Raw genomic sequence first — 23,684 nt, 5'->3', positions numbered from 1 at the left:
TGCATATCTGTAATTTGTAGTAGCTAAAATTTGACTTTTGAGCTCTGTTAGCAAAAGTTTTTACCACTTTTACCGACAAAAAGAAAAAGCCTCACTCATTTGCCAACACTGAGTGGCAATACTGTGTGTGTGTTTCCTATGTTTATATCCAGACAAGTGTCTAGACACATGAGGAATTAAAGATGTCACTTGTGTTTTTATTTTTATTTTTAAACATTTATGCAAAACCCATGTCCATTTCAGCATTTGTATGAAAGTTTATAGCATGTGTTTGAAGAAAGGGAATTGGAACAGTGTGGTGTAGTAAAAGTGGATTGTACTAAACTATGTTGTTTGAGAACAAACTGTTGCATGTATAGGTCAGTGAAAAGAGTATTACAATATGATCCTACTTATATGTGTCCGTGAACAATGTACATATGTATGTATGTGAAATATTTGTCTATTTAGAATAGGAAACTGCCTATAAGGGAGGGAGTATACTAAAAAGTAAACAGTAGTTATATCCATGTGATGGGATTATGGATGATTTTATTTTCTCTCTTTGCTTGACCTTTATTGTCGGATTTTTCTAAGTCACATATTTTCATTTTGTAATTAATAATAATAATTTAAAAAGAGATAGACAATATAGGAAACATAGCTAAAAGCAAAAGATTTTTTTTAAACCCCAAACAATTTCTGGTATAGCCTGAAAAGAACTGGTCATTTCCTAGTAAAATCTAGTGCTAAGATTAATGATTAGACTTAGGGATTTGGTAATGGCTTTTGGGGCATTTGATCATTAGCACCCTTCTCTGAAGTATGATACAATATTTACCATATTTTACCATGTATAATGCACAGTTTTTTGCCCAAATTTTTGAGGGGAAAAATAAGGATGCGCGTTATACATGGGTAGTACTAACTTATTGGGTACATAAAATTTCTTGTATCTTGTATCTCTTCTTGTATTTTGTAATTATCTGTTACATAAAATTTCTTGTGCCATAGTATATTAAAAAATAAATGCTAAATTTATAATGCAAAAAACAAGTATCTAAATAGAAACAAGTAAAAAATTGAGTAAAAAATTAAAATGAAAGATTTTTTTCCCTGAATTTGGGCAAAAAATGTGGGCATGCATTACCCATGGCAAAATATGGATCAATTAAATATGAGTTTACAAGATAAAATACCCAGTAAGTTGAAGAAGAGGTTAACATTAGAGAATATTTCTTTCTCTTGTTTTAGCATTAAATAAAAATAGAATATATTCTGTGATCATTTAGTTCTTCTCATAGTTGTTCTATAAGTGAATGGCAAAATTTTGTTGTAGAGACTTCTTTATAATATAAACTCTAGTATTTACGTTAAGATTCAGATGGGGTGTACACATTTAATATAGAAAATATTAAAATCTTGCTTGGCTTCTAAGTTTTTCTTAACTTTTACTAAAATCCTTTAGATGCATAGAAGTCTGAAAACTGACAACAGCATTGATAAATGGTGGTGGTAATTAACATTGCATTGTCTGAATTTGAATAAAATCTTCTGTAACTTTAGAGCTGATTGAATGGATGGAGAAGTCCAGTTGTCGAGTGATGGGCGTTTTCCTGCCATAAACAAAGAAAACCTTAAAAAGTCAGAAGACACTTTATTTCTTTTCCATTGTATGCCTTCTGGCTGGAAAATACAATCCTGAATTGATGAATATGTTCGTGGTCCACTCCTCTACTGCATGGATTCCCCTTTTTAAGGCTTTCCAACTGTGCGATGAGGGGGAAAGAGGACCTTTGCTGGCAGCCCAGTTCGTTCTGTGCTGGAGAATACTTAATAATGCTATATAAGAGCTCAGGGAGGAATACCCTCTATTAGTGTGGATTTTATTCACTTAAAGAAGTTCAGAGAGTTAAACATGAGAACTGTGTGGTAGGAGAATGTTTAGCTGTGTTTCGTGTGAACCTAGCAGGCCAGTTGCTTACTAGACACTAGAATCAGTTTGTGGATTGTCTTTGAAACAGGTTTGGACCTGTGCACATGAACCTGCTGTAAATTGCCACTTCCATAAGGATATTAGCTCTATAGCCAGATGAATGGTGAGTGGGCAAAAGACAAATGGCGAACCAAACCTGGAAGAAAGTATTAGTTCAGAAAATGCTCCTGTTCAAAATAGGGCAATTGGGAAAATGAAATAATACAAAACAAAATCTGAGATATGAAAAATCTTGCCCTTGCTGGTGTGGCTCCGTGCATTGAGTGCCAGCCTGAGAACTGAAGGGTAGCTGGTTTGATTCCCAGTCGGGGCACATGCCTGGGTTGTGGGCCAGGTCCCCAGTTGAGGGCATGGAAGAGGCAAGCAACCAATGTATCTCTTGCGCATTGATGTTTCTCTCCCTCTCTTTCTCTCTGCTTTCCCCTCTTTCTAAGAATAAATAGATTTAAAAAATAAAAGAAAAAGAAAAATCATACAGAATACAATGGGACATGGAACATCATGCTAAAAGTTCAGAGGAAACATCCCTCTAAAAATCATTTTCTGTAAGAACCAAAAGGAAATTTTAGAAAATTATTTGGTGTGAAGAAATCATGATCTCTATGAAGCAGAACAAAATTTTTTAAAAGAATAATTGGACAAAACCAAAGTGGGGAAGGATTGAGGGAGGGAGAGGGGAGAGGGGGCAGGGGAAAGTGGTGGGGGGAAGGCAGAGACAAATATATTTGGAAAAATAAATTAATTAATTAATTAAAAAAAGAATAATTGGAGATTGAAAACCAGCAGGATAAGTAGGAATAATGAAAAAGAAATGACCATTGCAATAGCTGATAAAGTGTAAATATGAAAATGAAGTCTTAAAATACTGATTAATATTTTATTCACACTTTCGATCATTTGTTCAAAGAAATGTATATTGAATGCCATTTATATGCCAGGCATTGTCCTAGGGGCTGGGGACACAGCAATAAATAAGACAAACAATAAACTTGTTCCCATGGAGCTTGCATCCAAATGAAATGGGATAAACAAAAAAACAACATAATGTCAGACAGAGATATGTTCTAAGCAAATAATTAAAAGAGGGTTATGTATTAGGCATGACTTTCCATTTTAAATTTTGTAGTCAAAAAATCTCTAAGTAGTCAGCATTTAAAGTTATATTGTAATTACAAGAAGGAGCCAGGCATTTCTTAATTGTTGGTGTCACTTGCAGTTTTGTGTTAGGTCCTTTTGTACTTTCATTCTACAGATATTCCTTAGAAGTCATTTTCTCCTGGTCTCCAGTTACCGTCTCTGTGCTAATGGTTCTGCAACCCATTATCGTTAGCCTAGCTCTTTCCCCTGAGCTGTGGACCCAAATACACCCGCTCCCAAACACTTAGCATTTGGAACTCACACACACTAAACATGTCCACTGCAGAGGAGGTCATTATCATCAATATCCCCAGATACAGTCAGTTCTTGTTGTTCATAGTAGTTATGTTCTCTAAAGTCACTATAAAAACTGACTTAATGAATACTGAGTCATGGCTCCTAGGGGAAGAGAGTTATGTTTCTGTGAGCTTAACATAATTTTGAGTATCTTAACATAACTCACAAAGCCCTCCAGCCTTATCTCCTGTCATCCCTCTCCCTTAACCCTGAAGTTCTAGCCCTGGAAGCTTTCAGTTTGTGGGAGGTGTGATGGCTTTTTTCTTTGAACCCCTGTATGTCTACAAAGAACACTTTTTTCCCCTTTTTCTTTACCTGTATTATTCTTCTGACTTATTCTTTAATTATGAGTATAAATGACACTTTTCTTTTCTGGGAAGGCCTTCTCTGACATTTCTTCCACTCAGCGCGCGCGTACACACACACACACACACACACACACACTCTCTCTCTCTCTCTCTCTCCCCCCCCCACACCCCTGCCCTTGTCCATAGGATTCTGTAGCTTATTTTAATATAATTGCTTGTTTGTTAGTCTTCCACCATAAACTATAATTTCAATGAAGGCAGGGACCATTCTCAGTGTCTACCACATGGTAATAAAGCACTTTATATGTGTTAAATGATGTGTTTTTCTGTGTTATTGTGTGTATTAATACTTACAAAGCCTTTGGAGCACTGTGATACTAATTATATAATGACATAAAATGCAAAAAAAACCCCAAAACAGCTTTTCACTTGCCTGCCTGTTGTTTTATTTTTATTGGCTTAGACCTTCAGTAGCTTTTGAGTTTTAACATATATTAGTGATTAAAGGAATTTGAAGCTGAAGTGGCAAACCTCTATAGTTCATCTATTAACCTCTTAGCAAATAGGTAGGCACTTCAACTATTACTCACCTGGACTGGTCAGACATCTACTTCTCAAATTCCACCTGTAAGCACTGAGTTAACAAAATTGGCAGAGGATATAGAATAATCAGAGGTGAATTTATTTAGCAGCCACTAGGGAAAATCTAACTCATTTTTGTAAATAGGTAGGTTGTCCTTTTTTTATGCTTTTATTCTATTGTATGTTTATTTGAAAGGCAAAACTATATCTAGTTTAGAATTAAGTACAGGTTCATGCTTTTGTGTTTGCATAGAATTTCATCTTTTCTATTTTCTATTATTTATAACAAATAATGAAATTTGTATACTACGGTCTAATTAAAGAGAAGGCTTTCTCTAAATTCTCAGCAAAGTATATTTTGGCTCCAGAACATGTTGAATATGTAACGCCACACCAGAATAATAAAGGGCCTTTAGGACTGTTAATCTTAAAATGAAAAGCCCTTCAGTGTGTATAGAATGTAATTGACATTTAATAAAGCCAATATGCCATGAAATGGTGACAAGTGGCGAATAACTTTAATGAACCAAGAGGCAGTTTCCACTTCTTATTTTTTAAAACAGAATCACTTGCTACCTTATTAACTTATGGACTAAGAAAGTCTTGAAACAGTTGTTTTAATGTTTGATTTTATTTTATAGGCAGAAAAACTCAGTTGTGTACAGTTATAACCACTTCAGCATTTTAAAACCTGTGTTTTCAAGTTACACTAGGTGTCAACAAATCACCACATCCTGCCTGCTGCCTATTCTGCATGACCTGTGAACTAACATTGGTTTATATTTTTAAATGGTTGGTAAAAAATCAAAAGCAGAATAACATTTCATGACAGGTGAAAATGATATGAAATTCTCATTTCAGTTTCCACAAGTAAGGTTTTATTGGAACCCAGCCACAATGATTTCTGCATTGTCTATGGCTGTGTTTGCACTGCAACAAAAGAGTTAAGTAGTTGCAGCAAAGACTGTGTGGCTAACCAAGCCCAAAAATATTTACTGTCCTACCCTGTACAGAAAAAGTTTAGTAACTTCTAAGCTACCCTATTGAGTTTAGGTGATTTAGTACTTTGTCAGCTTCCCCTATTCAAAGAAGTCAGGTTGGATTAAGTTCTTCATACTTTTGGGAAGGTGAAGGAAACTGAACTAGGTATTGCAGGAACGTCAACTTTCTCACAAGGGCAGGGCTTCCACTTTCTTCATTCATTTTTTATTTAATTTTTAAATGGTTACTATGTATCAGACCCTGTTCCAAAAGCTTTGTAACTCTTTAAATATTCCTAACAACTGCCTGTGGTTGGCATCTCTACAAATGAGAAAACCACAGCACATCCATTTGTGAAAGTTAAATAGTTAAATAGTGGAGGTTAAATTAGTGGAAGGGAAGTTATGTAATTAGTCATATGAGCTGTGGAGTAAGTAAGAGGCAGAGACACAATTTGAATGAAATTGTCTGTTCCAAAATCTGTGCTCTTAACCAGTGTGCAATGCTGTCTTTTCCTTTCCACTCTTGTTTATTTAGAGAAGTCTTAAATTAAAACTAGACTTTAGTAATAAGAGGAGCATCATGTTTTAAAAGCATTGAACTTGTATTTGTTTTCTTGGGCTGCTATAACAAACTACCACAAACTGGGTGGCTCAAAACAACAGAAATCTGTTCTGTCATAGCTTTGGAGGCTAGAAATAAAAAATCAAGATGTTAGAAGGCCATCCTCCCTCGCAGACTCTGGGCAGAATTCCTCCTTGCATCTCTCTAGCTTCTCGTGGTGGCTGCCACTCCTCGGTGTTCCCCGGTTTGCAGTGGCACCACTCCAGTCTCTGTGCTACCACATGATGTTCTGTTTGTCTCTATCTCTGTGTCTTTTTCTCCTGTCTTTTGAGGAGACCAGTTATATTGGAATAAGGGCCACCCTACTAAAGTATGATTGTATATTACTTTAACTAGTTACACCTTCAATGGTCCTAGTTCAAAATAAGGTCACATTGAGAGATCCTGGGAAGGACATGAATTTTGAGAGGACATTATTCAATTCAAACCAGTTACAGAGCTCTTGAGGCAGCTCTTGTTTGCTAGCACCTCAAGTTTAAGCCCAGAAACCCTAAATGAAAAATGGAAACCCTGCACTAAGAATTTCCAGGGCCTTCCAACCAGTCTCCTTCCCTCCTTTTCTTCTTTCCCTCAATTCTGTGAAGGACCATATTCTATCTGGGAAGACTGATTCATTGTTCTCCGTTCCTACCTTTCTTCTGCCTCTCTTTGGCTATTTGCTCATGGTTCACTTTTATTCTGGACATTTTCCTTCTGGAATGTTCTGTAAGGTTTTCTTAAGGAACATTTTCTCAACTCTTGAGAATGTTGGTTTGTCTCTATTCGTGTGAATTTGTTATAATTGATTAAAAAACCAGCATTGGTGTTTTGGAGGTGGAGTTCTAGTAGTTTCCTGTTAAGAATCTTTTATATCCATCACTACAGGATTTGTAAGTAAGGTTCAACAAATGTAAGACTTATTTTTAATTTTTTCTGTGATTATTATCATAGTTAAAATAGAAGATTTTGAGAAATGCAGGGATGCCTTAGTTCCTGACCTGGGAACTTCTCTTTTCCCGTGAAATACTAGAGTAATTGGTCCAATTGTGTCAACTCATTTCTTTTTATTTGTGTACAGGGTGCCCGGGAAACATTTGAGAACTATTACCGAAAACAGAGGCGAAAACAGGCCCGCTTGGTGCTCCAGCCTCCATCTAACATGGTAGGATCACCACCTTTACTTTTCCCACTTTCTCATTTTTCTTTTATCTTTTAATTATTTTGCATATATGCCTAAAATGTTTTTAACTGTTAGTCTGAGACTTTCAAAAATTCTTGTTTATCCTATTACAGGTGTCCCAATTTTCCTTCCTTTGCCATCCTCCACCCAGCCCACCCCCCCAGCCCACCCCCCGCCTCACTTCCACAGTCGGTCCCTACGCTGTTGTCCATGTTCATGGGTCATTCATACATGCTCTTTGACTAATCCCTTCCCTTTCTTTCCACCATTCCCCCCCAACCCCCTTTCCTCTGGCAGATGTCAGTCTGTTCCATGTTTCCATGTCTCTGGTTCTATTTTGCTCATTAGTTTATTTTGTTCATTAGATTTCTCTTAGGAGATCATATGGTATTTGTCTTTCACCAACCGGCTTATTTCACTTAGCATGATAGTCTCCAGTGCCATCCATGCTGTTGCAAAGGGTATGGATTCCTTCTTTTTTCATGCTGCATAGTATTCCACTGTGTAAATGTACCACAGTTTTTTAATCCATTCGTCTACTGATGGGCACTTACACTGTTTCCAACATTTGGCTATTTTATATAGCACTGCTATAAACATAGGGGTGCATAAGTTTTTTTGAATTGTGTTTCAGGATTCTTACTGAATATTCCCAGCAATGGAATCACCGGGTCAAAAGGCAGTTCCATATTAAATTTGTTGAGGTGATTCCATATGCTTTCCACAGCAGTCTGCATTTCCATCAACAGTGCACTAAGGTTCCCTTTTGTCCACATCCTTGCCAGCACTTGTTTTTGTTGATTTATTGATGGTAGTCATTCTGACAGCTGTGAGGTGCTATGTCCTTGTGGTTTTAATTTGCATCTCTCTGATAGCTAGTGATGTTGAGCATTTTTTCATAAGTCTATGGGTCATCTGTATGTGCTCCTTGGAGAAGTGTCTATTCAGGCCCATTTTTTAATTGGACTGTTTGTCTTCCTGGTGAGACCACTTTTGATGAATGTAAAAACATAGCAACTCCGACATCTATCGATTACTATGTGTCAGACATTGTTCTAAGTCTCATTTTGTCCTCAGTGTAACCCTGTAAGGTACGTACTATTACTATATTTACCTAGTAGTCTTGGGAACTGAGTCTTAAGAAATTCAAAAGCTGATATTAACTTTGTCTTAATGTAGCAAAACGGAAACAATAACTTTTTTCTTCTTTGCTTTATTGCAGCATGAAACTTTAGATGGCTACAGGAAGTATTTTAATCAAATTGTAGGGTAGGTATATATATGTGTGTATATGTAAATTTATATATTTTCAGTACGTAGATTTGTGAGAGTTGGCAAAAATAAATTAAATTTTCATTGGGAAATTCTTTGTTTTTAAATTTTTAAGGCAAGTGTTAGTTTTGACTGTCTAATGATTTCAAAGGAATAGTTTTAATGTTATATTGCTGCAAAGGATGTTTTGTGGATAAAGGAGAAAAACTCTGAATTGTAATCTTATTATATCTGATGTTTTGTTTCTTCATTCTTGGTAAGAGGGAACCAATAATCAGCAAGAGTTGGCAGACTTTTTCTAAAATGGCCAAATAGTAAAGTATTTTAGGCTTACCAGGCTATAAGTTTTTTGGGTTTGTTTTTTTTTTTTTTTTTCGGTCACAACTATTCAGTTCTGTTGCAATGCAAGAGCAACCATAGACAATACGTGAATGAGTGAGCATGGCTGTGTTCCAATAAAACAGTGTTTATAAAAACACACAGTGGGCTAGATTCATCCCAGGGGACATAGGGTTCGCCACCCTCATCTATGGTATCTGTACTAATGTGGAATTGCAGTTCCCAGCTAAACATCTGAAATATAGGCATCTTATTTTAATTGCAAAATAGTGACTTTGCAGCTTAAATAAAGGGAAATAAATTGGATTGTTCCAAGAAGTTCCTTTTATTTATATTAAGGTTGTTTTGATGTGATTGATAATTTTGATTATATCATGAATATTCCATATTTAAAGAATTGTTTTAATTAGTATGAACATTTAGGCAAGATAGCTTAAGATACACTTTAAAAGCATAAAAATACAAAACCCTCTGCAGAAAGTTGTTTGCATTTTTTTCCTTTGTAAGATACCTTTTCAGTACTTTGTTAAGAAAGTCCTTAAGGATAAGGATAATTATTTTGATATTTTATGTGTTGGGTTCTTAAAATATTTGTGTTTTAGCTCTTATTGTCTCTTTAAAGCCTCTTGGTTTTTAAAAATGTACTAATGGCCTGATGTTTTTTATATGATAAAATTAGCCTTCTTTACCTGTAAATATTTTCTTTTAAATTGCTGGATATCATGTAACATTTAACAGACGTGTAATCCAATTTCTGTAAAAGTGCTTAAGAGGATATCAGGATCAGGGGCATAATTCTAAGTCCTAGAAATCTGATTTTATTTAAGATATCAAACAGCATTCTTTAAGCCAAAATGACTATTAATTTAGAATTTAAGGCAGCTCTTAGTTTGTCAAACCCTGGAGATAGTATGTAAACTGTAATTTCTGACAGCTATGTTTTCTTTTTTCCTCAATCTTAGCTTTTTTGTGGTTGAAGATCATATTTTACATACAACCCAGGGCTTAGTAAATAGAGCCTACATTGATGAACTATGGGAGATGGCACTTTCAAAAACCATTGCAGCACTCCGAACCCACTCGGTATGTAAGAGCCCAACAGAAGTTCTTACTTCGAGCTTATTATCTGTGGTATTCAGTGTTTTACTGTTTTAAATGATCACATGTATACCATTTGAAATCTGAGATCAGGGTGCCAGCATTATGGGTTTCTTGTGAAGACTTTCTTCCTGGTTGCAAATGGCTACATCCTTAGTATGTCCTCACATGGCCTTTCCTCAGATGTATTCTAGTGTCTCCTAGTCCTAAGGTAAGGTCACAGATCCCATCAGATTAAGGTCCCACCCTATGACTTCATTTGATCTTAATTATCTGTCTAAGGCCCTGTCTCTAAATATTGCCACACTAGGGGGTTGGAGTTTCAGCATATGAATTTTAGGGAACACAACATTCAGTCCATAATATCTGTTCTTTCCTAAAATATTTTGAAGACCACCTTTGTCATGTAATAATATGTATATTAAGGTCTGTTTCTAGGCTCTATGATACTCCCTTTCCCTTTCCTTCTCCTTGTATGTCTTGAATCAATATAACAGTGCTTTGATCATTACATTTGAAATATTGTGGTATAACATTTTTTTATAGGAAAAGTATTCTCCAAAATCCTCTTTTTAAAAGGTGCTGACTATCTTATTATTTTTCAAGAATAATTTGAGAATTACTTTGCTACATTTCTTCCACTTTTTCCTCCTCTCCCCATCTGTAAATTTAATTGGAAATAATTGATATATTTAAAATTCTGCTATTTTTTTATCAGGAATATGTGTGCTTTTTTCTTACTTGCTTTCATGTCTTTTGATAAAATATTTAATGCTCTCCATCTAAGTCCTATTTCTTGGTGCTTTATGCTTTTTTCAGGTAATATTTTAAGGAAGGTTTTTCCCCACAATTATATTTATTAATTAGTATTACTGTTATCCTATGGAAATCTTTGATTTTATTTGTTTTGTATTTGTTCATTTCAGTTATTTTTACCATTTATTTTTCCTGGGAAAAGCTCTTTGTCTGTTTTTAGAAGTCCCATGTCCCATTGTGCCACAGAACCAAACGCCTTGTTTATTTTTAGAAAACTTAAATTTCTTCCAAGCAATTTCTTTTATGTAAAGCAGTGGTCTTAACTTTTTTGTGTGTGACTGATAACATTTGATGAATCTATGTGATGAGTCTACAGGACTCCCAACAGGACCACATACTCTGCTCATCATGCAATTGTTTTTGATGTTATTAAGAGCAGAACACTTTCCAAGTGTGCTAATTAAAGTGAATATGTATATAGAAAGTTGATCTTAATGGAGTTTCTCCTTGTAGATCGACCATATGTTCTTTTGAATTGAAGAATAAATGATAAAATGCTCCCCCTCCTCCCCACTCCCCATCAGTCTACAGAGGGGGAAAAAGTAGATTAGTTTGGGCTGGCAGTGGGTAGAAGGAGTAAGGACATAATGGCTTAAAGGGCACAAATTTCTTTTTTTGAGGTGAAGAAAATGTTCTAAAATTGACTGTATTTGTGTTTGCACATATCTGCAAATGTACAAAAAAACTGCAAACCAATGAATTATGTGCTTTAAATGGGTGACTTGTGTGGTATGGGAATTGTATCTCAAGAGAGCTGTTAAAACATAAGTTAACATCACCCACATTTGCTCACTGATCCATTTTATCCATTATGACACAAAATAGTTGATGCCACAGATGCTAATTCTTTTCATGACACTGTTTATTGCATTATATTACCAAGCAAGCAAAGCAAAATAAGAATGACCCAACCATCAATACCATTCTCAAGACAAACTCTATATCTGAGTAATTGTTTATTAAAAATCTGTATTTTTAACTCCATTTAAAACTATTCTTTTACTTTTCTGATTGAATTATTGGTCATTGCACAAGTTGGAAACATTTCAGAAGATATAATATTTCAGGTATTAATACGTATAGCAGTCTCATGCTGATTTCAAAACAATAAAGATCTTACACAATGTCTCACTTAGAATTCAAATTTAGCAATATATTAAAAGGATAATATGCTAATACAAAGGAGAGTTCCTATCAGAAATGGTTCAATATTGGACCTGCTAATATAATTGCTAATGTGATTGCTAATATAAACAGATCATCTGATAATACTTAAAAGATATTTTTAAGATTAAAAATTATGGAACAGTGTACAAAATACTTACGTTTTATAGATATAAAATATTGCACATTTTTTATTAGGTAGTGGAGGGTGTGTACTATAGTAGTGGTTTTATACACACCCATACCCACATTCAAACCTGTTCCCTGTCACACACATAATTTAAGTTTTTTTGAGTCAAAGCATATACTAAGCATATGTGTCTTCCAGGTCTCCTAACCAAATTCCCATTGAAATAGCATGGAGGGAAAACAACTTTAAAAAGGGATACCCAATAAAGTACCATCTATAGGCTAGAATTTTCAAAAAATTTCCTTGAAGTTCCAAAGCAGATGGAATCAGAATAATGACTGAACCTGAGGATAAAAATTACACTTTTTGTGTGGTAGGTCATGGTTATTGTCAAAGTTGGAGACATTCTTCCAGGTAGAATATAGGAACACTCAAAATTCAGAGTCAACAGATACAGTGAGCAGGAATGGGCCTAGTATAAACCATAAGGGAAACTATCTCGAGGTTTGCTTTCCAAAACCCTTGGCCAGCCAGCTGTTTACCCAATTCATTTGGCTGACCTTACTATATAAACAGAGAGGCAAGATCAGCAAAGTTCTCTGGTACTGCTTTTTGAACAAAGTGATTCATTTGCCCCACCCACTTACAAAGAGCCTGTACTCAGTTTCTTGGGAAATAGACTTAAAACTGTAGAGGATGAAACCCATACCAGTTATTCATATTAATCAAACTAGTCCTTCGTTCCATAACACGAACAGCCAAGAGTCATAAAATATTCTAGTAAAATCAATTACATCAAATAGAATACAACAATAAACAAATCAAATAGCTATTCTTTAGCCAATATAAATAATTGATGGACTTGGAGAAAAATTTACAAAGTAATAATCATTTTTCATTTTAGGAATATAGGAGCTTAAGTTACTCATACCAACCGTTCAGCTGGAAACAACTAAAAGAGCTGCTTTATGTATCTATATCATGTAAGATGTTCTTTAAATCTTGGTAAGGATATTAAGGACTTACTAGGTGAAATCCAAGGGAAATTGACAGTCTGAAGAGATAGGCTGAACACAAGCTGCCTTTGCCTTGAGGTCACTTGTTAGACCAGACAGTTTGAACTTAGATTTTGACAGCCTGTTGGGCCTACCCAAGATGGAGATGGAAAATGTGAGAGTTAAGAAGCATGGATAATTGATGTAGAGTTTTGGTTGTATCTAATAGTTAGAAAGAAAGGATAGTCACAAAGGAGGGAACTTTATTAATTAAAGAAGTAAAAGGAAATTTCCCTGCAGTGAAGAAAGGCTATATAATTAAATTTGAAAGGATATATGTTGTGTCAAGCAGGATAAATGACAGCAGACAGTTTTTTCACATTTGAAAACCTACATATTTTAGTTTGAGGACAAAAGAAAGGCATTTTTAAACATATTAGGTCTCCAGATTTACATTTTACCTACCTTATTGAATTGGTGTTCTACAATGAGGAGTGTAAAATGAAAAAGAAATCTAATATACAATATGAGATAGGATTAAATACAATATGTTAAAAAGAGATTAAAACTCATGGATAAGTCTAAATGATTGTTTATTTATAAACTTTAATGCCATTAGGAATACCTACAAAAGGAGAGGCTTAATATTTAAAAAGTTCATGTCAAAACTCCAGATTATTTCAAGTAATAATTGAACTGATTAATAACCACTACAACTGATTAATAACCACTATACAACCTGATTAATGGATCTATAACTGATTAATAACCACTATAAGAAAATTTAAAAGACTCAACCCAATGAAAAACATGATAGGAAACAAAAAAAAGAATTAATTATAAATAGAAAACTTAAAATGGCTGGAATAGGTCAAAATATGTCAGTAATCTTGGGAAATGTCAGAGTTAGGAAGTTTTTAGTTTGGTTACTAAGAGATATTCTTACATAATTAAGATTACCTACAAAGATTGAACATAAAGTAGAGCAGAAATGGCAGTATTCTACAAGGCAAATAGAACTGAAGTTGAAGACCATTAAATGACAGATGAGAGGCACATTTTGTATTAATATTAGTTTTAACCCACCAAAAAGATAAAAGCTTATATATAGGAGATGAGCAAGCATAAATATGTATAAAAACAAAGTTATTAGTAATAAGAAGAGAAACTGATGAACCATACTGTTGTGGGAGAATTCATCACACCTCTTTTAGGAACTGAGATATCAAGTAGAGAGTGAGTAACCAAACTATAATCAAGAGACTTTGAATAACAAAATCACTGAACTTTTAAAATAGTAACATGTACATCTTTGTATCCTGCCCAGAGAAACTATCTTCTATGTCATTTCAATATTCAAATTTTTTGAATATTGATAAGAGATTGTGTGTGGACTTCATATGTAATCTTAATTTTCCTCTGTATTTATGTTTATCTTTTGTATTCCTTGTAGACTTGCTTTCTCTTTATTGTTTAATCAGACTTGCCTAAGATTTGTCTATTTTATTGATTATATTTTTAACTTGAGCTTTTGGTTTCATTGATCAAATCTTTCCTGTGTTCTCTAAGGCATGAAATTCTTTCAATTTTATCAGTTTTCTTCTCTCATTTACTTTTCTTCTCTCATTTACATATGGTTTATTTTGGCCTTTTTTGGCCTAGCTTCATGAGTTAAGAATTTAGTTTATTTACTTTTCGTCTTTTGTGTCTTTTAATATTTGCATATACACTTATTTTGAAAATGGCTTTAATCACATTTCATAGGTTTTGATATAAAGTATTCATTGTTCATTTAAAAATAATCTGCAATATCAATTTAATTTATTCTATAACCGAAGAATTATTTAGAAGTGTGTTTTAAATTTCCAAGTGTTAAAAATGTAGGGTCATGGCTCACTGGAGTCTCTACTCAGCTCTCCCTCGCCAAATCTGGTGTTACCTTAAATCTGTTCATTGTACCTTTTCTAGAGACTTTACCAGGTGAAGCAGTAAACGATTAAATAAATCAAAATTTAGTTTTATTTTTAATAATTAAGATGTTTTCCTAATTGTCTCTTATTTCCTTTAGTCTTACTGCTCTGATCCAAACCTCGTGTTAGATTTGAAGAACCTCATTGTACTTTTTGCTGATACACTTCAGGTTTGTGACTTCTGTTTACATATATTTATCTAGATTAGAATTTCATCAGCTCTAAGTCTTTTCACTGTTTACCTAAGCTTGAATAGTACCTTTCAGTTTTTAGTTGTGTTCCTTTTTTTCCTAGAGATAGGTCTTTTTATCTCTTTGTAGCATTTCCTGATCATCACCTTGACCATTTATGTTCTCAGAAATAGTTCCCATTCCCCCTTTTTCCATTGAGCAAATCAATTAATTTAACCAGCCACTACTTTAGTTTTTCAAAATATTCTTAATTCACATATAGTGCCTGCATGACTTTAGAGTTTCTTAACTACCATCTCAAATAATGACTATTTATTTGAACCACATATTAAATTAATAAACTAGCATTAGAAGTGAGACTGGCAGCATTTCCAGCCCCTCCGCCTTCCCACGATGGTTCTATGCACTACCGGCGGAGGTGTAGGGAGAGATTTGCTAATATTGTACCCTGTATATATTGCTTTTAACTTACATCTTTGTTTTTTTCTGACTAGCTTAAATATTTTGGTATGTACTTTCTTATTTCTTGAGAGATAAACACCACATATGAGGTGGTAATAAAGGACATTTTATCATGGTTTCATTTAAATTTTTGGTCGAAGAACAAAGATATCTTTCAATACCTAATCTTTCTCCTGTTACTGTAAAAAATAACCTTATGAAATAAAGCTGTTTTCTTATTTTGTTTCAGGTTTATGGTTTTCCTGTAAATCAGCTTTTTGACATGCTCTTAGAAATCAGAGACCAATACAGTGAAACTCTGCTAAAGAAGTGGGGAAGTATTTTTAGGTGAGAAATTATTTATATTCATATATGTGTGTGCGAGCACTCCCATGTGCCTGTGTGCGCAATGTGTTAGTGCATAGGTTTTTCAGATGTAATGAGAGACAAGTAGGCTTATATATTCTAGCTATGGTCCAGGTTATGAATGATAATAAAAGTAAATTGCAATGATGTCCCACATAAAGTTCCCAAGATATCCAATGTCAGTGTGTTAGTGTCTACCATGTGGGAGTCCCCAAATCCCATTGTGGCTTTTTCTTTCTTTTTTGTTCCCTTGATTAACAAAGTATCTTGCTTCATACCATGTATATCATCTCATATCTTCCTATTCAATTTTTTTGTTTTCTCTGTGAGGATCTTGTCTAGTCTGCAGCTCATTCATAAGGTGGTAGCTTTTGAACCCATTGAATAATTTTGCTTTTTCGGAATCTTTTTTTTTCATCTTTTTGAAACCTTACTCATGTGATTCCTCATCTTTTTACTTCTCCGCACACAGAGAAGAGGCCTATTACAACCCAATACTTGAAGTATATTATTTAAATAGTTGTTGTAACATGCGTACAACAGTAAGAAAGTTATTTTGTTATACTTCCTACTTACAAATGTCTCTTTGGACTGGCATACACCTCTTGTCATTAACTTGAGTTTCTTCTTTTGAATCTTTACTCCTTTCCCTAAGTGAAGTAATCTTGCTTACTGCATGATCCCTTCCCCAGATCAGCTTATCTTTTTTTCATATTCTTACAGCTTTAAGATCTTACATTGCCCCTTCAATCTTACCTCTATAAAGTGTATGAACATATCTCTAATAATCGCATAGTAAAACTCATTTGTATATTAATATAAACATTTATATTTCTAAGAAACAGGTTTATGTAATGGTACAGTTGTATTTAATGAAAAGTATCTCTACAGGAACCTTGAAAATTAATTACATGGTAATATTCATGTCTTGAGAGCATCTGATATGATGCTTTCAGTAAATTTCTATTTTGATTTCGATAGCATGGTTTTGCTTTTATAGAACCCTCAGTCTGGTTAAGGAATCAGAACCTATGGGTTAAAAAAATGCTTAATATAGAGCAGTAGATAAAGTAAATGAACATAAATTAGACTTATTATGGAAGTTACTTTTTCTCATCTGCCAATTTTGAGAGAAGATCTAGTATAGGATTAAAGAACATAATCAAATATATCTTTAAAAAATATTTTATTTAATTTTTAGAGAGAGGGGGAGGAAGGGAGAAAGAGAGGGAGAGAAACATCAATGTGAGAGAGAAGCATCGATTGGTTGCCTCTTGCATTCCCTCAACCAGAAACCTGGCCTGCAACCTAGGCATGTGCCCTGACCAAGAATTAAACCAGTGATCTTTTGGTTTGAGGAACAACACAACCCACTGAACCACCCCAGTCAAGGCTCAAATATATCTTACTTAAAAAAAAAAAAAATTGAAACCCCTTTGCCTTTTCCAGAGCACATGTTCTTTTATTGTTACTTTCCTTTCCTTAAGGCTTCAATATGTTGCCTTAAATTTTCTGCCTCGTTTGTAAATCTCAAATAATTTGAGATCATGTTTATAATTGTGTTCTATTTGTTTCAGAATGTAGTTTTCTTTTTGTTTTCTTTTAAGGATGTCTGTACCTGAAGCCAAATAGCTATGTTGTATAAAGAATAAACTAGGGACTGGGAAGTGTTTATTTTGGGTTTTGATATATACACATACAACCATTGGAATTCATCTGAAAATTACTTGTGTTCACTACAGTGATTAACCCACTCTCCCCCTCCCTCTCTTTCTCTCCCACTCTGCCTCCCTTTCCTTCTTCCTTTATTTTCTTTATAGAAACATACTTGATTCTGACAACTATAGCCCTATACCAGTAACAAGTGAAGAGGTGTATAAAAAGGTGGTAGGACACTTCCCATTTCAAGATACAGAGCTGGAAAAGGTAAGGAATACTTTAAAATAGACCTCTCTGTTCAGCTTGTCATCCTTTACAAGCTTTCATTGTATCAGTCTCATTAAAGGCATTACCTCTAATTCAGTGGGTTAGAACTAGAACACCTCCAAAGGATGCTTTGGGCTTGGAAGAACAGATTTCTGTTTTGGAAGTCAATAGATGGCTTTGGGTTCCCCTCACCTTCGAAGTATTTGGGGGATTGAAGTATTTGGTTTACACTTTGAAATACTTGCTTTTATTATACCCTTAGGGTATTTTCTCCTTAAAACATAAAGCTTACCTTTTGTGCTGTATAATTCTAATGGCTTTGACAATGCATGAGTCATGTTATGTACTGCCACAGTAAGGACACAGACCCCTTCCATCAATCCCCCAAATTCTTTCCTGCTGCCCTTTTTCAATCACTCTTTCCTCTCACCCCCAGCCCTTGGCAACCACTAACCTGGTTGCTATCCATCTACTTTTGCTTTGATTATTAGAATCTTATAGTATGTAATCTTTTGAAACTGTTTTTATTTTCACTCAGCATAATGCTTTTGTAATTCATCCAAATTGTTATCACTAATTCATTCTGTTTTACTGCTGAATATGTATCACAGTTTATTTATCACTTCATGTTTTGGAGGACAGTTGAATTATTATTTACTTAAATTTTTATCTTATTCATTTTAGTATTAGGAAACTTAAAGAAATATTTTCTTAAATTGTGGCTGTTAAGCAGACTGCTGACAATGTAGAAGAAAATTCCTTTTGCATTTTAATTAATTTACAGTTATCTTCAATGTATGTTTGTGAGTTGCTTTCATTAATTCTTGCATTTACAGCAGCCATTTCCAAAAAAGTTTCCTTTCTCTGAATTTGTGCCAAAAGTTTACAACCAAATTAAAGAATTTATCTACGCCTGTCTGAAATTTTCAGAAGATCTTCATCTAAGGTATAGTATGTACAGTGGAAATGCAAGAGATACTGAGATTGCGACTATATACATAAATGTCCTTCAAAAATTTCGATATCCTCTTAGCCCTGCTTTGAAAAGTCTTAATATTAGCCCTTCACAGCATGACACTGATATGTTTACATAGTCATGGTGAAAGGGAATGTTGGAAACTTTTGAATATCTTGTTTTTATTACTTAGCTTATTCTGTACTATACACAGAGTTTTGTTTCAACACTTTCTATTAGTGAGAATTCATTAGAAAAGAGTAGTATAACATACCAGTTTTGACATTCTGTTTGGTAAAATTTTAAGGCCCGTGGGAGTGTAGTAGATAAAACCCTGTGGAAATACCCTTCTTTCAAAATATTCTTTGGAATTATAAAAGGTCTCCACATCTCCTTTACTTTATGTTTAATTATTTAACTAACATATATTGAGCCTATTTATATACCAGTCACATCTGCTTTTTAGGAATGCAGAAATAAAAGATGTAGTTTTTTGCCCTTAGAATTTGTCAGTATCTACTGATGATAATAAACATGAAAACAGACATGCAAAATATACCAGGGTGAGTGTTGTAATATGTATAATGTATGTTTAACACACCTAGAAAAGCACTTAGTTCATCTTAAAGAATTTGAGGGAGAATAGTCATGATGATTGGCTTTTTAAAGGAACCTACTTTTCTCAGTAAATGATACTTCCATTCACCCAAATCAGGAACCTGAGAATTTTCAAGACCTATTGTCTATTAATGTCTCTTTTTAAAAATAATTTCTTATTTTTCAATTACAGTTGACATACAATATTATATTAGCTTCAGTTGTATAATTCAGTAATTAGACATTTATACAGTTTATGAGGTCATCACCCCAATAAATCTAGTACCCATCTGACACCATACATATTTGTTATATTATTAACAGTATTTCCTGTGCTGTACTGTACACCCCCATGACTGTTTTGTAACTACCAATTTTTACTTCTCAGTACCTTCGCCTTTTTCACCTCCCAACTCTCTTCCTATCTGGCAACCATCAAAATGTTCTCTGTATCGATGAGTCTGTTTCTAATAACTTATTCTTTAAAACAAAATTTCAAGCATTGGACTAAATTCCTGTGAACGCTTCACAAATATGTTATTATTACATCTCTAAAATTCAAAATAGCACTTATCTATGAAGCATACTTCAGTTTTATGGTGGAGGAAAGTAAGGCCGAGAGTTGAGTAACTTCTCCATGGTCACACAGGGAGTAAGTGCTGGTGCCAGATTCAAAGCTCATGAGCATCAGCATTAACAAAACAGTCACTGTCATGTTTAGAATTCTTACTCTTTGGTAGTAATTATATTACTATTTTACATGCTTTATCTTGGGTACTTGTCATAATATTTCTCTGAGTTAAGTCCTAATTGTTCCTATTTAACAAATGAGGGCAGTGCTCACTTGTAAATAAGCTTCCTTAAATTTAATTGGTGACATATTGTACGAATTCTTTTTTTTTCCAGCTCTTCTTTTTTCTTTAAAATGCTCTCTTCACAGTGTGTCTACTTTAATTTACACTGAGTCATATTTGAGCTGGACTATTTAAATAGTCTCCTAATTGTTTTTCTATTTCTAACTTTCCTTTCTCAATCATCTATCTATTCTATCCTGATTCATTTTTGTCATTTTTCTAAAATCAAATCTCATCTAACATTTTGTTGAAATGCTTGACATATGAAACAGTTTTAGAGATGACGGATTCCTTTGAGGGCCTCATCAGTAGATTTGGCATAGCTGAGGTAAGAATTGAGTGAATTTGAATATAGTCAATAGGAGTTACCCAAACTGACACCCAAAAAGAAAAAAAAATAATGAAAGAAATAAAACAGTATCCAAGATCTGTGGGGCAACTTCAGTGTAATTGGGGATCTCAGAAGTAGAAGATTAAACTGGGAAGAAGAAATATGTTATAAGATAATGGCTGAGAGTATTCTAAAAATTTTAAAAAACCCCATCAAACCAGAGATAGACTCCCAGTAACACAAACAAGACTGTAATAGCAACAATAGCAAGCAAAAACACAGCATATGCAAATTGATGAAAATGAAAGGCAAAGAGAATGTTTAAAAGGCATGGGGGGCGGTTATTTCATGTAGTCAAAAATAGTAAGAATTATAGCAGACTTTTCTTCAGAAAATATGCAAGCCAGTGACAATGTAATGATATCTTTAAAGTACTCAGAGGAAAAAAATGTATCAAGCCTGAATTCTGTCACCAGCAAATTAAGTTTCTTTTTATTTTTTTAAATTTAATTTGTATTACATTTTTTTTACATTACTTTTTAGCCCCTTTATATACCCCTCCCCACAGCAGTCACCACACTGTTGTCCATGTCGGTGAGTTTTTCCCTTTTTACTCAGTTCCTGCTCCCCCAACCTCCCCACCCCTCCGCTAGCTGCTGTCCTGCTCTCCATCTATGAGTCGGTCCTCATTTTCCTTGTTTGTTCAGTGTGTTCATTAGATTCTACATGTGAATGAAATCATATGGCATTTGTCTTTCTCTGACTGGCACATTTCACTTAGCATAATGTTCTGGTCCATCCTTACTGCTGCAAAAGGTAAAATTTTCTTTTTTTGTGGCTGAGTAGAATTCCAATGTGTAAATGTCGCATAGTTGTTTTATCCACTCATCTATTGATAAATACTTGGGCTGCTTCTGTATCTTGGTGATTGTAAATAATGCTGCAATGAACATAGGGGTGCTTATGTTCTTTTGAATTAGTGTTTTGGGTTCCTTCAGAAATATTCCCAGAAGTGGGCTCACTGGGTCAAAAGACAGATCCACTTTTAACTTTTTGAGGTATCTCCATACTGCTTTCCACAGTGGCTGCACCAGTCTGCATTCCCACCAACAGTGCAAAAGGGTTCCTCTTTCTGCACCTCCTCACCAGCACTTGTGTATTGATTTATTACTGATAGCCATTTTGACAGGTGTGAGACAGTATCTCATTGTGGTTTTAATTTGCATTTCTCTGATGATTAGTGACTTCAAGCATCTTTTCATATGACTAATGATCATTTGTATGTCCTCTTTGGAGAAGTGTCTATTCAGGTAGTTTGCATATTTTTTAATTGGGTTGTTTATTTCTTTGGTGTTGAGTTTTGTAAGCACTTTGTAAAATTTTGATATTAAACCTTATCGGATGTGTCAGCAAATATGTTCTCCCATTCTGTGCATTATTTTTTTATTTTGTTGATAAGTTTGCAGTGATACCTTTAGAGTATTCAGGGAAAAAAATTAATCAAGCCCGAATTCTGTTGGCAGCAAATTAACTTTCAAAAATTAAAGCAAACTAATTTCTTTTTAGCCAAACAAAAGCTGAGATAATCCATTACCCTCAGACCTGTATAAGTAAAATAAAAGGAAATTTCTTCTACAGAAGGAATATCATATGAAATAGAAACTTATATCATGAAGAAATACATAGCTTCGGGAGCAGAAAAATTAATTGTAAAAATACTTTTTCCCTTTTTTTTATTTGTTTTTTTTTGTTGTTGTTGCAAATGGCAAGATTTTTCTTTTTTTAAGATTCTACTTATTTATTTTTTTATTTTTTTAATTAATTTAGTTTTTCAAATACATTTGTCTCTGCCTCCCCCCCACCACTTTCCCTTGACCCCTCCCTCCCTCCCTCTCTCCCTCAACTCTTCCCCTTTGGTTTTGTCCATGAGTCCTTGCTATATGTTCCTTGACTTTCCTCTTCCTTTCCTTTTCCCCTGCCCCCCCCCCCCCCCGCCTTCCTTCTTGTCTCTGTTGGTTTCTTTTCCACATGATCTCACCTATAAGTGGAACCTAACCAACAATACAAAGATGCAAGGAAAATAAGACCAGCGACACTGAAAGGAAAAGAAACCTTTATTTTTTTGATAATAAAATATTCTTTTAATAATGACACTTTACAGGCAAAGAGTGCTAATAATGTTGAATGTCATCGGTGATAGACTGAAACATCTGGTCACATACCTTTAGACCCAACGTAATAGAGAATTATGTCACCATGTTTAGCTGATTGCTTTTATATTTCATTTTAATCCCTCTATTGGCTTTTTGGTATAGCTTTTGATACTTCCCTTTTTTAATTGCTAATCTTTTTAGATTGTACTTGATTTTTTAAAGGCATACAGTAATAATGATTTCATATACATATATTATGAAACTTTCATATCTATCACTTCACATAATTACTTTTTTGGGGGGGGTGTGTGTGTGTATGTGTTAAGAACACTTAGGTTTACACTTTTAGCAGATTTCAAATATACTATATAGTATTATTAACTGCAGTTACTATGTTGTATATTAGCTCCTCAGAGCTTGTTCATCTTATAACTGAAAGTTTGTTCCCTTTGATCAACATGTCTCATTTCTCCTGTGTCCTAGTCCCTGGTAACTGTATTAATGTATTTATTGATATACTTTGATTTAAAACTGCTCTCTTGGTATTGTTTTCTACTTGTCTGATTAATTTTTTGCCCCTCTTTTCCTGATTTCCTTCCTTCTGGTTCATTAAGTATTTTTTGCATCATGATTTATTTTCCCTGTTCACTTATTTGAAAAAATGTGTTTATTCATTTGTTTGTTTAGTCATTTATTGTGTATTAGTTCTGGGGTTTACAAAATGTCTCCTTAACTTAACACAATTTACCTTGAATAATGCATCATTTTCATGTAATTTAAAAAATCTTAGGGCAGTATAATATCATCTTCTCTCTTTTTTGATATTGTTGGCATGTACTTCACTTAATGCAGTTGTTTTTAAACTCTAAAATATGCTAATGTTTGTGCTTTAAACATTTAATAGTATTTTAAAATTCAAGGAAAAATGTAGGCCTTTATACTTACCCACATATTTGCATTTTTCAGGACTTCTTATTCTTTCCTAGGTTACCATTAGTATCATTTTCCTTCAGTGTGAAGAAT

The 23,684-nt window shown here is 34.1% G+C and overlaps 1 protein-coding gene across 2 annotated transcripts in view; it reads left to right on the top strand.

Moving 5' to 3' along the window:
* Window positions 1–23,684, top strand: part of EXOC6B (exocyst complex component 6B) — a 566,147-nt gene that overhangs the window by 269,901 nt on the left and 272,562 nt on the right. The window contains exons 9-15 of one of the 2 annotated variants that reach the window (XM_054586855.1): window positions 6,962–7,045; window positions 8,286–8,332; window positions 9,637–9,757; window positions 14,946–15,017; window positions 15,730–15,827; window positions 17,666–17,771; window positions 18,611–18,717. In XM_054586855.1, coding sequence (XP_054442830.1) covers window positions 6,962–7,045; window positions 8,286–8,332; window positions 9,637–9,757; window positions 14,946–15,017; window positions 15,730–15,827; window positions 17,666–17,771; window positions 18,611–18,717 — 635 coding nt within the window. Of the gene's footprint in view, window positions 1–6,961; window positions 7,046–8,285; window positions 8,333–9,636; window positions 9,758–14,945; window positions 15,018–15,729; window positions 15,828–17,665; window positions 17,772–18,607; window positions 18,718–23,684 lie in introns of both variants that reach the window. The other variant, XM_054586854.1, reaches the window with a different exon arrangement.

This window comes from Pteronotus mesoamericanus, unplaced genomic scaffold (assembly GCF_021234165.1).
Source record: "Pteronotus mesoamericanus isolate MK-2021 breed Mesoamerican mustached bat unplaced genomic scaffold, CSHL_Meso_final contig_98, whole genome shotgun sequence".
Lineage (NCBI taxonomy): Eukaryota > Metazoa > Chordata > Mammalia > Chiroptera > Mormoopidae > Pteronotus > Pteronotus mesoamericanus.
This window is presented reverse-complemented; position numbering and strand designations above follow the sequence as displayed.